We start from the raw sequence: 12,937 nt of genomic DNA, 5'->3' as shown, positions 1-12,937 counted from the left end.
TCATATTTTGATTATTTCATTCTGATCTCTGCTGCTACTTTCAAAGACCAAATCATCCCTATAAGCACTGACTTTTCATTTCAACCCACTGTAACTGCTACCATCCACTCACCAACTCTGATCCCTGCTGTTACGTATTTATTTATTTTTGATCAACCATAACTGCTTTAATTGAACTTGTGCCTGTAGTTTCCAGCAGTCGGCTCAATGAAGACATATTTTCACTGCCCAAATGTGCCACAAACAGAAAGCCTCTGGAAATGGACAACAGTACTCGAAAGTCTTCTGAGAGTGAGGATGAGCTTCCAAACTTGTCCAAAGTTGCTGCCGCTCCTCTGAAAGTGTCTGACGAGCTGCCACAAAACTACTACAAAGAGGCAGTTTATCAGTTGCCCAATGTTATGTTCTCAGGATTGAGCAGTATTTTGCCTTTCTCCCTGTTCCCAGGAAGAAGCACTATGTTGCCTCTTGTCAAATGCCTGTCCATAGTTTAGGTCACTTTGGGCTCTAGTTCCTGGAGCCTGTAACTACCATCAAAGGATCTCAAGTTTACACATGGTTTCATTTATCTAGTTATCCCTACTCTCCTATTATGTGTTTAGTGCCTTCTGAAAGTTTTACTCTGATTCTGGAGGAAGATGGAGATCCAATTACCTGTACTAGCAGCATGGCTGATGCCAAATTCCCTTACTAACAATATATACCATCACAACCCTCATATTTCTGTCACTCTTTGAAGAACTCAGACATCACTTACATAAGGGTTCAATACTAAGACCTGAAATGTTCTGATGAATAAGAATGGATGAGGTGCCATAATGAGAGCCAAAAGCGCAACTATTCTACCTAAAGAAAATATTGCTAGTTGCTATATTAATATCATCCTCCAGTGTTACAGAGAATATATTAATTTACACCACAATTTATTCCTGCTATACAGCCAGGGTTATATTAGTAAGATTTTATTTTTTAAGGGTAAAAACCCTAAAAGGGACAGGCAGATTGGCTCCATTTTTGTTAATATTAAACTCCCCAGTTATCAATTTTCAAACTCACTCAATCAAATTTAGGGTTATGTGGGAGAAACCTGGAGGCTACCTGTGTAGAATTCCATGCAAGGCAAAGGTAATACAGGATAAGGTAGCAGTCAATTTGCAGGGCACATTCACATATACATACAAATACACTAAGCTACTCACACTAGTAGACTCACTAGTACCGGTAGACTAAACTGCATGTCTTTGGGGTGTGGTGGGAAAGTCCACACAGGAAAAGTAAAGATGAAATCAAATTTAAATCAGTGGTGTAAAATAATGCATTAAAGCAAAGATGGAGGGTATTGCAATAGGTGTTGTGATTGGCTGTAATTGTACTGGGCAGTTGCATGCAGTAGGAGTCTGAAAATCGTGAAGTACATGTTAACATCACCTTCATCACACAACATCACTCTGTGAACTTACAAGGACTTTCCCTACAATCTGCAATGTTGACAACATCTACTGTGGTATGGAAATGAACAGTTTCTTGATTCTCGTGTATTCAGAAAAGATTCAGTGGCTGGCCAGGAAGTAATTGATTGGGGCAGATGTAAATAGTTGTCTACTGCAAAGGCTCATTTAGGATTTCAGTGAAGGATCACTAGCAGTAAGGTGGAGCTGCCAGCATTATTTGGGAAAGACTGAAAGCAAAAGAATGGGAGGTGAGTGGAAGTACTTTGCCAGTATTATTGGAAGTGAGTTAGCCACTCTACCTGTTGGACCACAACAAAAACTTGTGTGGTGAGGCTCAGTGGGCCAGTGTAGTCTTTTGTTTGTTTACTCTGTTTATTTATCCCTCCCACATGCTGTGTCTTTTGGTTAATTCATTTCTCTATTTTCTAACCCTGCTTTTCCAGTATTTGGTAATTGGTGGCAGATGGAACCTATCCCAGAAGTAACCAGCCAGGAAACAAGGTGCATTTGCATCATAGTGTTTGTTTGTCAGCTATTTTTAATTCAGGTTGGTGTAAGTTATATAACATGTAGATATTCCCATCTCTTTGAATAGCCTGCAAAATATTTCTGTCAGTGAGGATATCCTTCAATTTGTGGATGTGTTACAGCATCTTCAACACTTACTATATGTCTCAATTTCTTCTGTTAATTTTAACTTTCCCTAACATTAGTGTTCATTGTTTAAACAACCTTTATTTCTGACTACATAACTAAACTATTTTATCTCCAGGTTGATTATGCAGGATTGCATATACAATACATACTGTATACACAAATTTTAGATCCACATCCATCCATCCATCAATTCATCAACCATTTAGAGTTTAGATGGGAGCCTCTCCCTTGATAATTAGACGTAAAGGTGGAGCCAAACAAGAAAAGGATATTAGTTGATGCAACAGCATCCTTGAACACACATTCCCATGCTTGCTCACTCCAAAGAAAACTGGAGTATGCAGGGAAATCCCACATGAAAATGGAAGAATGTCTGAACAGTAATTGACCAGGCTATGAAGTGAACTCAAGTCTTTTAATGTGTGAGGTCAATTCACAAATCACTGTCCCACTTTATAGCCTATATTTGCATATTTACACCCATGTTCTGAATTCGCTATTTTCGCAGGATCACAGGGAGCTGAAACTTTGAACTCGATGCTAGGCAAGAGCAATCCCTTGATATGAAACCAGTCCACCAGAGGACATACTCATGCACCTACATATACTGATTTATGCTAGGATAGTTTTAGAACTGCCAATTAAACTAACACTGCATGTGTATGACATATGGAAGAAAACACAAAAATTTAAGATTTTTGATTAACAAGAGGAGTCAATTCAAGCTCATCTATCTGCTAGGATGTCAATGTTTCCACCTCAACAATAATTTCTGTTTCAAAAACTGGAATATTTTAAACCAGAACATCTGGAGGAAACCAACATATATAATACAAGGGTAAAATGTGCAGGCTGCCTTCAGAATGTGACACGCTAATGTCCTTGGCACTTGCCACTCTCTCACAATGTCACATAAACAAAGTACTGTGCAAAAGTATTAGGCACTTTAGAAAATACACAAACAAATTGTCTTAGATAATAATTTTATGAACATAAAAGTTATGAACAGAATCGGTGACAAAGGGCAGCCCAGGTGGAGTCCAACTCTCACTGGAAATGGGTTCGACTTACTGCCGGCAATGTGGACCAAGCTCTGACACCGATCGTACAGGGACCGAACAGCTCTTATCAGGGGGTCCGGTACCCCATACTCTCGGAGTACCCCCCACAGGATTCCCCGAGGGACACGGTCGAACGCCTTTTCCAAGTCCACAAAACACATGTAGACTGGTTGGGCGAACTCCCATGCACCCTCCAGGACCCTGCTAAGGGTGTAGAGCTGGTCCACTGTTCCACGACCAGGACGAAAACCACACTGTTCCTCCTGAATCCGAGGTTCGACTATCCGACGGACCCTCCTCTCCAGAACCCCCGAATAGACTTTTCCAGGGAGGCCGAGGAGTGTGATTCCTCTGTAGTTGGAACACACCCTCCGGTCCCCCTTCTTAAAGAGTGGGACCACCACCCCGGTCTGCCAATCCAGAGGCACTGTCCCTGATGTCCATGCGATGTTGCAGAGACATGTCAACCAAGACAGCCCTACAACATCCAGAGCCTTGAGGAACTCCGGGCGTATCTTATCCACCCCCGGGGCCCTGCCACCAAGGAGTTTTTTGACCACCTCGGTGACCTCAGTCCCAGAGATGGGGGAGCCCACCTCCAAGTCCCCAGGCTCTGCTTCCCCATTGGAAGGCATGTTAGTGGGATTGAGGAGGTCTTCGAAGTACTCCCCCCACCGACCCGAGTCGAGGTCAGCAGCGCACCATCCCCACCATACACAGTGTTGACACTGCACTGCTTTCCCCTCCTGAGACGCCGGACAGTGGACCAGAATCTCCTCGAAGCTGTCGAACCTGTCCGAAAGTCGTTTTCCATGGCCTCCCCAAACTCCTCCCATGCCCAAGTTTTTGCCTCAGCAACCACCGAAGCTGCATTCCGCTTGGCCTGCCGGTACCTATCAGCTGCCTCCAGAGTCCCACAGGACAAAAGGGACCGGTAGGACTCCTTCTTCAGCTTGACGGCATCCCTCACCACCGGTGTCCACCAACGGGTTCGGGGATTGCCGCCACAACAGGCACCGACTACCTTACGGCCACAGCTCCGATCAGCCGCCTCAACAATAGAGGCATGGAACATGGTCCATTCGGACTCAATGTCCCCCACCTCCCTCGGGACATGGTCGAAGTTCTGCCGGGGGTGGGAGTTGAAGCTACTTCTGACAGGGGGCTCTGCCAGACGTTCCCAGCAGACCCTCACAACACGTTTGGGCCTACCAGGCCTGACCAGCATCCTCCTCCACCATCGAAGCCAACTCACCACCAGGTGGTGATCAGTTGACAGCTCCGCCCCTCTCTTCACCCGAGTGTCCAAGACATGTGGCCGCAGGTCCGACGACACGACCACAAAGTCGATCATCGAACTGAGGCCTAGGGTGTCCTGGTGCCAAGTGCACATATGAACACCCCTATGCTTGAACATGGTGTTTGTTATGGACAATCCGTGACGAGCACAGAAGTCCAATAACAAAACACCACTCAGGTTCAGATCGGGGGGGCCATTCCTCCCAATCACGCCCTTCCAGGTCTCACTGTCATTGCCCACGTGAGCATTGAAGTCTCCCAGCAGTACGAGGGAGTCCCCAGAAGGTATGCCCTCTAGCACCCCCTCCATAACTTTTATGGACAGAATTTCTAGGCGCAGCCAGGGTGTTGAGGGGGTCCGGCTTGGTAGACTCAGGATTGGGTCACTGCTTTTTGCAGATAATGTTGTCCTGTTTGCTTCATCAGGCCGTGATCTTCAGCTCTCTCTGGATCGGTTTGCAGCTGAGTGTGAAGCGGCTGGGATGGGAATCAGCACCTCCAAATCCGAGACCATGGTCCTCAGCCGGAAAAGGGTGGAGTGCCCTCTCAGGGTTGGTAGCGAGATCCTGCCCCAAGTGGAGGAGTTCAAGTATCTCGGGGTCTTGTTCACAAGTGAGGGAAGAATGGAGCGTGAGATCGACAGGCGGATCAGTGCGGCGTCCGCAGTGATGCGGGCGCTGCATCGGTCTGTCGTGGTGAAAAAGGAGCTGAGCCATAAGGCAAAGCTCTCAATTTACCAGTCGATCTATGTTCCTACCCTCACCTATGGTCATGAGCTATGGGTAGTGACCGAAAGAACGAGATCGCGAATACAAGCGGCTGAAATGAGTTTTCTCCGCAGGGTGTCTGGGCTCTCCCTTAAAGACAGGGTGAGAAGCTCAGTCATCCGGGAGGGGCTCAGAGTAGAGCCGCTGCTCCTCCGCATTGAGAGGAGTCAGATGAGGTGGCTCGGGCATCTGATCAGGATGCCTCCTGGACGCCTTCCTGGTGAGGTGTTCCGGGCACGTCCAACCGGGAGGAGGCCCTGGGGAAGACCCAGGACACACTGGAGGGACTATGTCTCCCGGCTGGCCTGGGAACGCCTTGGGATTCTCCCGGAAGAGCTAGAAGAAGTGGCCGGGGAGAGGGAAGTCTGGGCATCTCTGCTCAAGCTGCTGCCCCCGCGACCCAACCTTGGATAAGCGGAAGAGGATGGATGGATGGATAATAATTTTATGCTTTCTGGATTAGTAAGTCATATTTTGTAGTTCCAAACAATCTTTTGCAAAAAGTTAAGCAGCACAATACGATATTTGAATGTTTTTTTAAAAAAGAAACTAACATAGTAATGGACCACTTCCTAGTTGAAAAATGTGACCTCTTTGCAGGCATTGCTTGATTACACAGAATAAACAAACTGGTGCTAATAATCAGTGACATAATGTGTATGTTGAACCAAAGTGATTAATAACTGAAACATAAACAGCAGTGTAGAAAGAAGAAAACTGTCCAAGGGATAACCATACTAAGATGTGACAGTTTAACCAGTGAATTATATGCCATGGCAATGTATGCATAGCAACAAGACAAAAGGTGATCCACCTGTATCATTAAAGTCCTCCCAGGCAGAAATGTCATGTCAGACCAATGTTTCCTGATGTGCTTTTCAAGCTCTGCTTCAGACGCCCAAAGAAAGGGTGAAATGCATCATCCTTACTTCCCTTCAAGTTTGGAAGATGTTTAGCACCACTATCAGCTCACAACAGGCATAAACCATTGGGACTCTTGTACACCCATCTACAGTGTAGAGAAGTATTATCAAAAATAGTCTTCATGCAAGAGTTGATTCTAAAAACCAATTACTCCGAGGTGAAAATAAAGCCCAATGATTCACTTACACAAGAAAACAAAAAAGTATTGGGGTACAGAGTTATGGCAGCAGGTGCTCAGGACTGATGAATCAAAATTTAAAAAGTGTGGTTGTAACAGAAGGCAGTTTGTCTGCCAAGGGCTAGAGAACGGTACATGGATGAATGTCTTCAAGTAACAATGTAACACATTGAAGGTCATCTGTAGGTTTGAGGCTATATTTCCACAGACTGAGTTGGTGATTTCATCAAAATTGATGCTCTCCTCACTGATGAGAAGCACAGCCATTTTTTCATCATGCAGCACCATCTGATCACTCCCAGCATCATTCTACCACATGACAATGACCACAAACACATGGCCAAAATCATAAAAAACTATATACATTAAAAAGAAGAACAGATGGTATGGCCTCAACAGAGACCTGATTTCAACATCACCAAGACAGTCTGGGTTTACAAGTAAAGCAGCCAAAGTCTGCAGTGTAGCAGGTTCTTCACAAGGCTTCGAACAACAGACTACATGAGGACCTTCAGAAACTGTATGACAGTGGACCTAAGGAAATTGCTGATGATTTTATGGCAAAGGATGGTTACATCAACTATTGATTTAATTTATGTTTTTTTCTTTTTTACTGCATTTTTTTACAAAGTTTATTGATTAATTGAAACTATTTATGGCATTATTTTGGAAAGCACACCTGCTTTACAGTATTTTTTACAAGTGCCTAAGACTTTTAGTACACTTCTATGCATTGGTTATGCCATTTTAGAGGCCAAAAAAAATACTTATATGACTATAAAAAAGTTAAACCTTCTATTCATCAGTTCCAGAACCTTTACATTACACACTCATGAGGAGCATGAGCCTTTCCCAGCAGCATTGGACAGAAGGCAGGAATCAACCCTAAATTTGACACATATCCATTGCAGAACATGCTCATGTATACACCTACCAATCAGCCTAACAAATACATGCATGGAGAATGTGCAAACTCCACATACGGTGGCCTAGCCAAAACTTGAACCCAGGTTTCTTGAGCTCTGGGGCAGTTGTAATAATCACTTGTGCTGCCAAAGGCTAAAACTTGCAATTTAAAATATGAAGCATTACTCTAACAAATCTAATATCCATGATCTATCAATTTGCCTTTAAGAAAGGAGGGGTCTTCAATTCTTCTTTTCTTTCTTTAAGGATTGGATAGTATTAAAACCTTTTAATCTGCTCAAACAATGCTGTTCCTGATCCCTTGTTTGGTCAAGGGGATTAATGGAAGGTAAGGTCTTGGTATTGGCTAGCAGGTACGGCAGTTTGTTTCAGATACTGCAGCTCAGCTGGGAGTCTGGTGTGCAGACAAAACCCTTAATTAACCGAGGGATTAATGTGGTTAAATTAAAGCTGGCTCCTGGTCTTTGAAACCCCAGAGAAGATCTCAGTGGGGGTAGGCTGATGTTTATCTCCTACTCCGTTAGTATGGAAATGGGATCAAAACCCTGTATTCAGAAATGGCTTGCCTTTGGGATGGCCAGCCCCTAAGTAGACACTGCCTCTGCCCCCTAATAACCGGCTTTAAGTGCACCTCCGGAAAGAGCAACAAAAATGTTCTACTGTTGCAAATTAGGATTGTTGAGAATTAATATGGCACATCTGTAGGAGTTAAGTGAGATGGACTCAGCTGAGTGACTGAATACAGCATTAGAAAAAAAAAGTCTAAAGAAATACAGATCAGGAACATAGTTCCTGGTGGATTCATTTACTTTTTGACAACTAGTACTGATGATACAACAAGTTCCCCAATAGACAGAACATGGCTCTAGAAGTTGGGCTCAACCTGTATGTGCTTAGGAATTTACATCATATTAATTTATGCACCATATAGGCAGAATAAAATTTTACAAGTTGGTCTCAACTTTTATTTTTTTTAGAATGTATTTTATATCAATTCCCATTCCATATTTTTATATGTGCTGCTTTATAAAGGTGCTCTAACATTAACTTGTAATTGTAATTGACATAACATAATGCAATATTCTCAATCAATCATAATCCAATTCATGTTCACCGGGGCCACAGTCTGCCCCAGAAGGACTGGGTGAAGGGTAGTACACATGTAAAAGAATTATGCATATCAATTTAAAGCTAAGGAGTCAGTTCAACTTGCTAGACACTAGACCTTTAATAGTTTTATAATAAGACTTGTCATATTAAGCTTGTGAAAGCAATCACTAGATCTTTAGGCCCTCTCCACAAGTCTTGCTGCCTACATATCCAATATCCTATACCCAAGACAAATGATAGTTCCTTTATCTTCTCTAACCCAAAATGACCACCTCCATTTTGTAAGCCAAGATCAGTGCTCTCTGTTCATTAATTTCCAACTGTAGATCTCTTTGCTTCATCCCCTTCCCTCTCCTGTAACTTGGTCTAGTCTAATGCCTCCAGCCTTCTTTCTAATTGTAAGTCCACTATTTGATCTACCTGTCCACAACCCTTACGCTTACACACTCTCAATCTCTCTTTTCATTCAGGTTCAGTCCATAATCCACAGAGTTCTGACTAAACCAAACCTCAAACCATAGGTCCTGTCCAACTTTTACCTCCCCTTTCATCTTCTTTCCCTGTCTTGTCATTATTTCATCACATCTGATTCCACACCTCTCTGCTAATCCTTTCTTTGAAACTTTCCACTATGGATTTCAACTCATCACAGTAGGGATGAAGCTCTATAGTATATCAAGAATGATCTCTCTATAATTGATAAGTTACATCTCCTTCTATACTGCTTATTCTTACCTGTTGTTGCTCTAAAAGTATCTACTATACTATAACATATATGAGAACACCCATAATAATTAAGGGGCAGTGCATTCAACACAGAAATTAGGAATGTTTATTTTTTTTTGTAAAGGGTCACAGTAATTATGGAACAATGTAGTTGAAGTACAAACCTTGTTAATTTTTTAAAATGAATGAGGATGAAATGTTGGAACAAATCAGGTATTACCTAGTCAAACAAGTCTGATGGACTAAATGGACTTATGCTGTTTGTCAAACATCTTATGTGCTTTAGTGCAACTTCAAGCTTGCTTGCCCACATGTGCTTTTTTTCTTTAAAGGTAGAATTGCCTCCTTACTGCCTATGACTTACAGGTTCTTTTAAAGTCCTGAACATGACAACTTTACACTTTTATACATACATTTTCTACATGATTCTATATGTGACAGAGAATCAGTCAGTTCATTCAGCTGATGTGTCAGGTGATGGCTACATTTAGCCCAAGTTAGCCGTGGAAGTCTTTTGTTCCTTCTACTACTAACACCAGAGGAAATATGACGAGATGTGAGTGTAAACTATAATGGAGCAATGTTTTGTACTTGGATAATTTCTGCATTGCTCCCATTGCTTGAGGACTGGTTCAGGTGGTTACTTAAAATGTGGTTATCTGTAGCTAATGACTGGCTGGATAGGCTAGAACAAATCTGCAAAAAAGCAGAAGCCAGCAGAATCACTGAATTAATTTACCTTACCATTTTAACAGATATATAGTAGTTTTTGTTTGGTGATTTAAATTACTGATCCCTGTGATACTAAGACTGGAATTGTGGCAAGTGCAATCTGTATAGGTCAAAGATCACACAATGCAAATCCACAATAAATTGATCCATCTTTTATTTAATATAAAACAAGCCAGAAATATCTTCAAATGCAATGATGAAAAAAAAAAACAAATCACAAAACAACAAATTCTGAACTTGTTGCCTTTAATCCTGTGACAGATTGCGCAGGAACAGCATGGAACTTTTCTTTTTTGTCTTTTTTTTTTTCTTTCAACTAACTTTTCTGACCTCAGGACTGACTTTTTCAATACTTGCCCTCTGAACTTTCCATATGGCATAGTGGTGTAAATGTGCTTCTATTGTGAGGCTCCCCACTCACCCCCTCCATTGCAAATCACTGATTGTTTCAAATGAATTTGACTGGACTGTTGGATGAAGCCCTGCCCCCCCACCTTCAAACCATTACCAGATGAATCAGCTAAAGATACTGATCAATTTTACTGAAGCTGCTGGGTTTAAAGAGAGCCTTGCTTTCAAGTGGCGTCTCTTCTTGCATTACAAAGCCGTGGCCCTGAAACACAACCTGGTCAAACTAATTATTAACACTATGGAGAGAAAAATGGGCTTGAGCAAATAAGCCACAGTGGTTAACGTGTGAGCTGCCCCACCTTGTATTCACACCAGCTCATCCAAAGGGGAACAGCACATCTTCAGAAGATTAAGGGAATGAACAATAATTTACCGAGCTAATGATCTACCTTGTTGTTAGCAGATTAATAGATGCATAACATGAGCATTCCCCTGGTATTTAGGGTTTCTCAAGCATTTTCAGACTGTGACAAATGAGGCCTAACCCTAGGACATTAAGCACACGATATAGACATCTCTTATTTTACTAATAAAGCTTAAAGAACAAAAACAATAAAGAAACAGAATGAAAAAATGATTGCCATTAACAAGATTCAGAAATTAATTTATTGTAGGAACGTCTTTTTAAATATTAACCGAAAAAAGACATATTTAAGTGGGGAAAGCAATCTTTTGAAACTTCTTATAGTGTTTAATTTTTCTTTATACCACTAAAGAAGCCTGATTTCTTTACAGTCAAGACCTGTATTGTTATATTATCTATCCCTTTACTCATCTCTGCATCCAACCAATATTTGGTCAAGGGGTCAAAATGCATTTGAAAATAAAACATTTAGAAATGAATAAGTCTATGTTAAAAAGAGCTTCAGATCCTGAAAGCGTATAGCCCAAACCATTTTTTTCCCTATGGATGGTATTTGTATTCTTTTTTGCTTGTAGAATCCTCTTCTTGCATTTTTTGTCATGTGTTTACTTATATTAATATACAGCTATGCTTTTTTTCTGTGCACTGCATCTTCACTTTTAAAAGCTAAACCTTGATCATTTATATTCGTCAGTTTCCTTTAAATAAAAACGTTTTAAATGTTAAAATTAATATTTCAATTGTGGAGCACTTCAAGGAACTCAAAAACACTTCACATTAAGAAGCAAACCAAAAAAATTAAATTAAACAAACCTGAAATGAGTTAGGGCGGCATGGTGGTGCAGTGGATAGCGTTGCTGCCTTTCAGTTAGGAGACCCGGTTTCACTTCCTGGATCCTCCCTGTGTGGAGTTTGCATGTTCTCCCCATGGGTTTCCTCCGGGTACTCCGGTTTCCTGCCACAGTCCAAAGACATACAGGATAGGTGCACTGGCAATTCTAACTTGTCCCTAGTGGGTGTCTGTGCCCTGCCTGGGGTTTGTTTCCTGCCTTGCGCTCTGGGATTGGCTCCAGCAGACCCACATGACCCTGTAGTTAGGATATAGCGGGTTGGATAATGGATGGATGAAATGATTTAGTGTATTAAAATAATTAAAATGCTCAGCCATCTGCTTTTGCTTCCATCTTTGTGCCTGATGCCCCACAAGCATCAGCTATATTAAGCAGATGTGATATTGGATTGAAGAAAGATTTAATATGACATATACAGTGGATTCAGAAAGTATTTAGACCCCTTCACTTTCTGCACACTTTACTCTGTTGTAGGTTTAATTTTAAATAAATACATTTTCAATGTTTGTTCATCAATCTAGACTCAATAATCTATGATGAAAGTGAAAAGCAGGTTTGCAAATTTATTAAAAATCAAAAACTGAAATCTCGCATTCAAATATTTTGTAGAAGCTCCTTTGTCAGTATTCCAAATTTGAGTCTTTGTGGGCAAGTCTCCACAAGCTTTGCACATCTGAATTTGGGCGTTTTATCTCATTCTCCCTGGCAGATCCTCTCAAGCATCATTATATTGAAAGAAGAAGAAACTTCCTCCACAGATGTTCTATGGGTTTAAGTCTGGGCTTTGGTTGGGAAACTCAAGAACAGTCAGAAACTTGTCCTAATGCCAACATTGTCTTTCCTGTATGCTTTGGGTCATTGATGTGTTGAAAGGTAAACTATTTCCTCATTTTGAGGCTACATGCACTCTGGAGTAGGATCAAGGACTGCTCTGTATTTGACTACATTCACCCTTCCCTTCCCTCCACCTGACAAGTCTCCCTGTTTCCCTCCCTGTCCCTGTTGCTGAGAAACACCCTCATAGCATGATGCTGCCACCATCACACTTCACCATAATGATGTTTATTGGGTCGGCAGTGAGCAGTTCCTGGTCTTTGCCAGACATACTTCTTGGAGTTGTGCCCAAAGGGTTCAGAATTAGCAACTCTATCATATACGTTTGATTGATGAAGTTCTGCTAAGATGGTTGTTCTTCCAACAGGTTCTGTCATCTCAGCAAAAGACTTCTAGAGCTCTGTTAGAGTGACCAATCAGTTCTTGATCGCCTCCCTGACCAAGGCCCTTCTTGCCCAGTTACTAAGTTTGGCCAGACGGCCAACTGTAGGAAGAGTCACGGTAGTTTCAAACTTCTTCCATTTCACAACTATTGAGGCCACTGTGCTCCTGGGAACACTCAAAACTTTAGAAATGGTTTTATCTGATTGCCCTGACTTATACTGTATACCTCACCACAAATTGATTGCAGGGTTCTACAGAGAA

At 41.9% G+C, this 12,937-nt stretch overlaps 1 protein-coding gene and 1 long non-coding RNA gene across 2 annotated transcripts in view; one reads left to right on the top strand and one right to left on the bottom strand.

Moving 5' to 3' along the window:
- LOC127529636 (uncharacterized) overlaps positions 1 to 5,666 on the top strand; it is a 171,990-nt gene extending 166,324 nt beyond the window's left edge. Inside the window, exon 2 of the mRNA XM_051933848.1 lies at positions 5,461 to 5,666. Coding sequence (XP_051789808.1) covers positions 5,461 to 5,649 — 189 coding nt within the window. The 3' untranslated portion in view covers positions 5,650 to 5,666. The remainder of the gene's footprint in view (positions 1 to 5,460) is intronic.
- Positions 1 to 12,937, bottom strand: part of LOC127529638 (uncharacterized) — a 42,663-nt gene that overhangs the window by 8,033 nt on the left and 21,693 nt on the right. The window lies entirely within an intron of this gene.

This window comes from Erpetoichthys calabaricus, chromosome 11, assembly GCF_900747795.2.
Source record: "Erpetoichthys calabaricus chromosome 11, fErpCal1.3, whole genome shotgun sequence".
NCBI lineage: Eukaryota > Metazoa > Chordata > Cladistia > Polypteriformes > Polypteridae > Erpetoichthys > Erpetoichthys calabaricus.
Note: the sequence above shows the minus strand (reverse complement) of the source record. Positions and strands in the feature narration are given on the sequence as shown.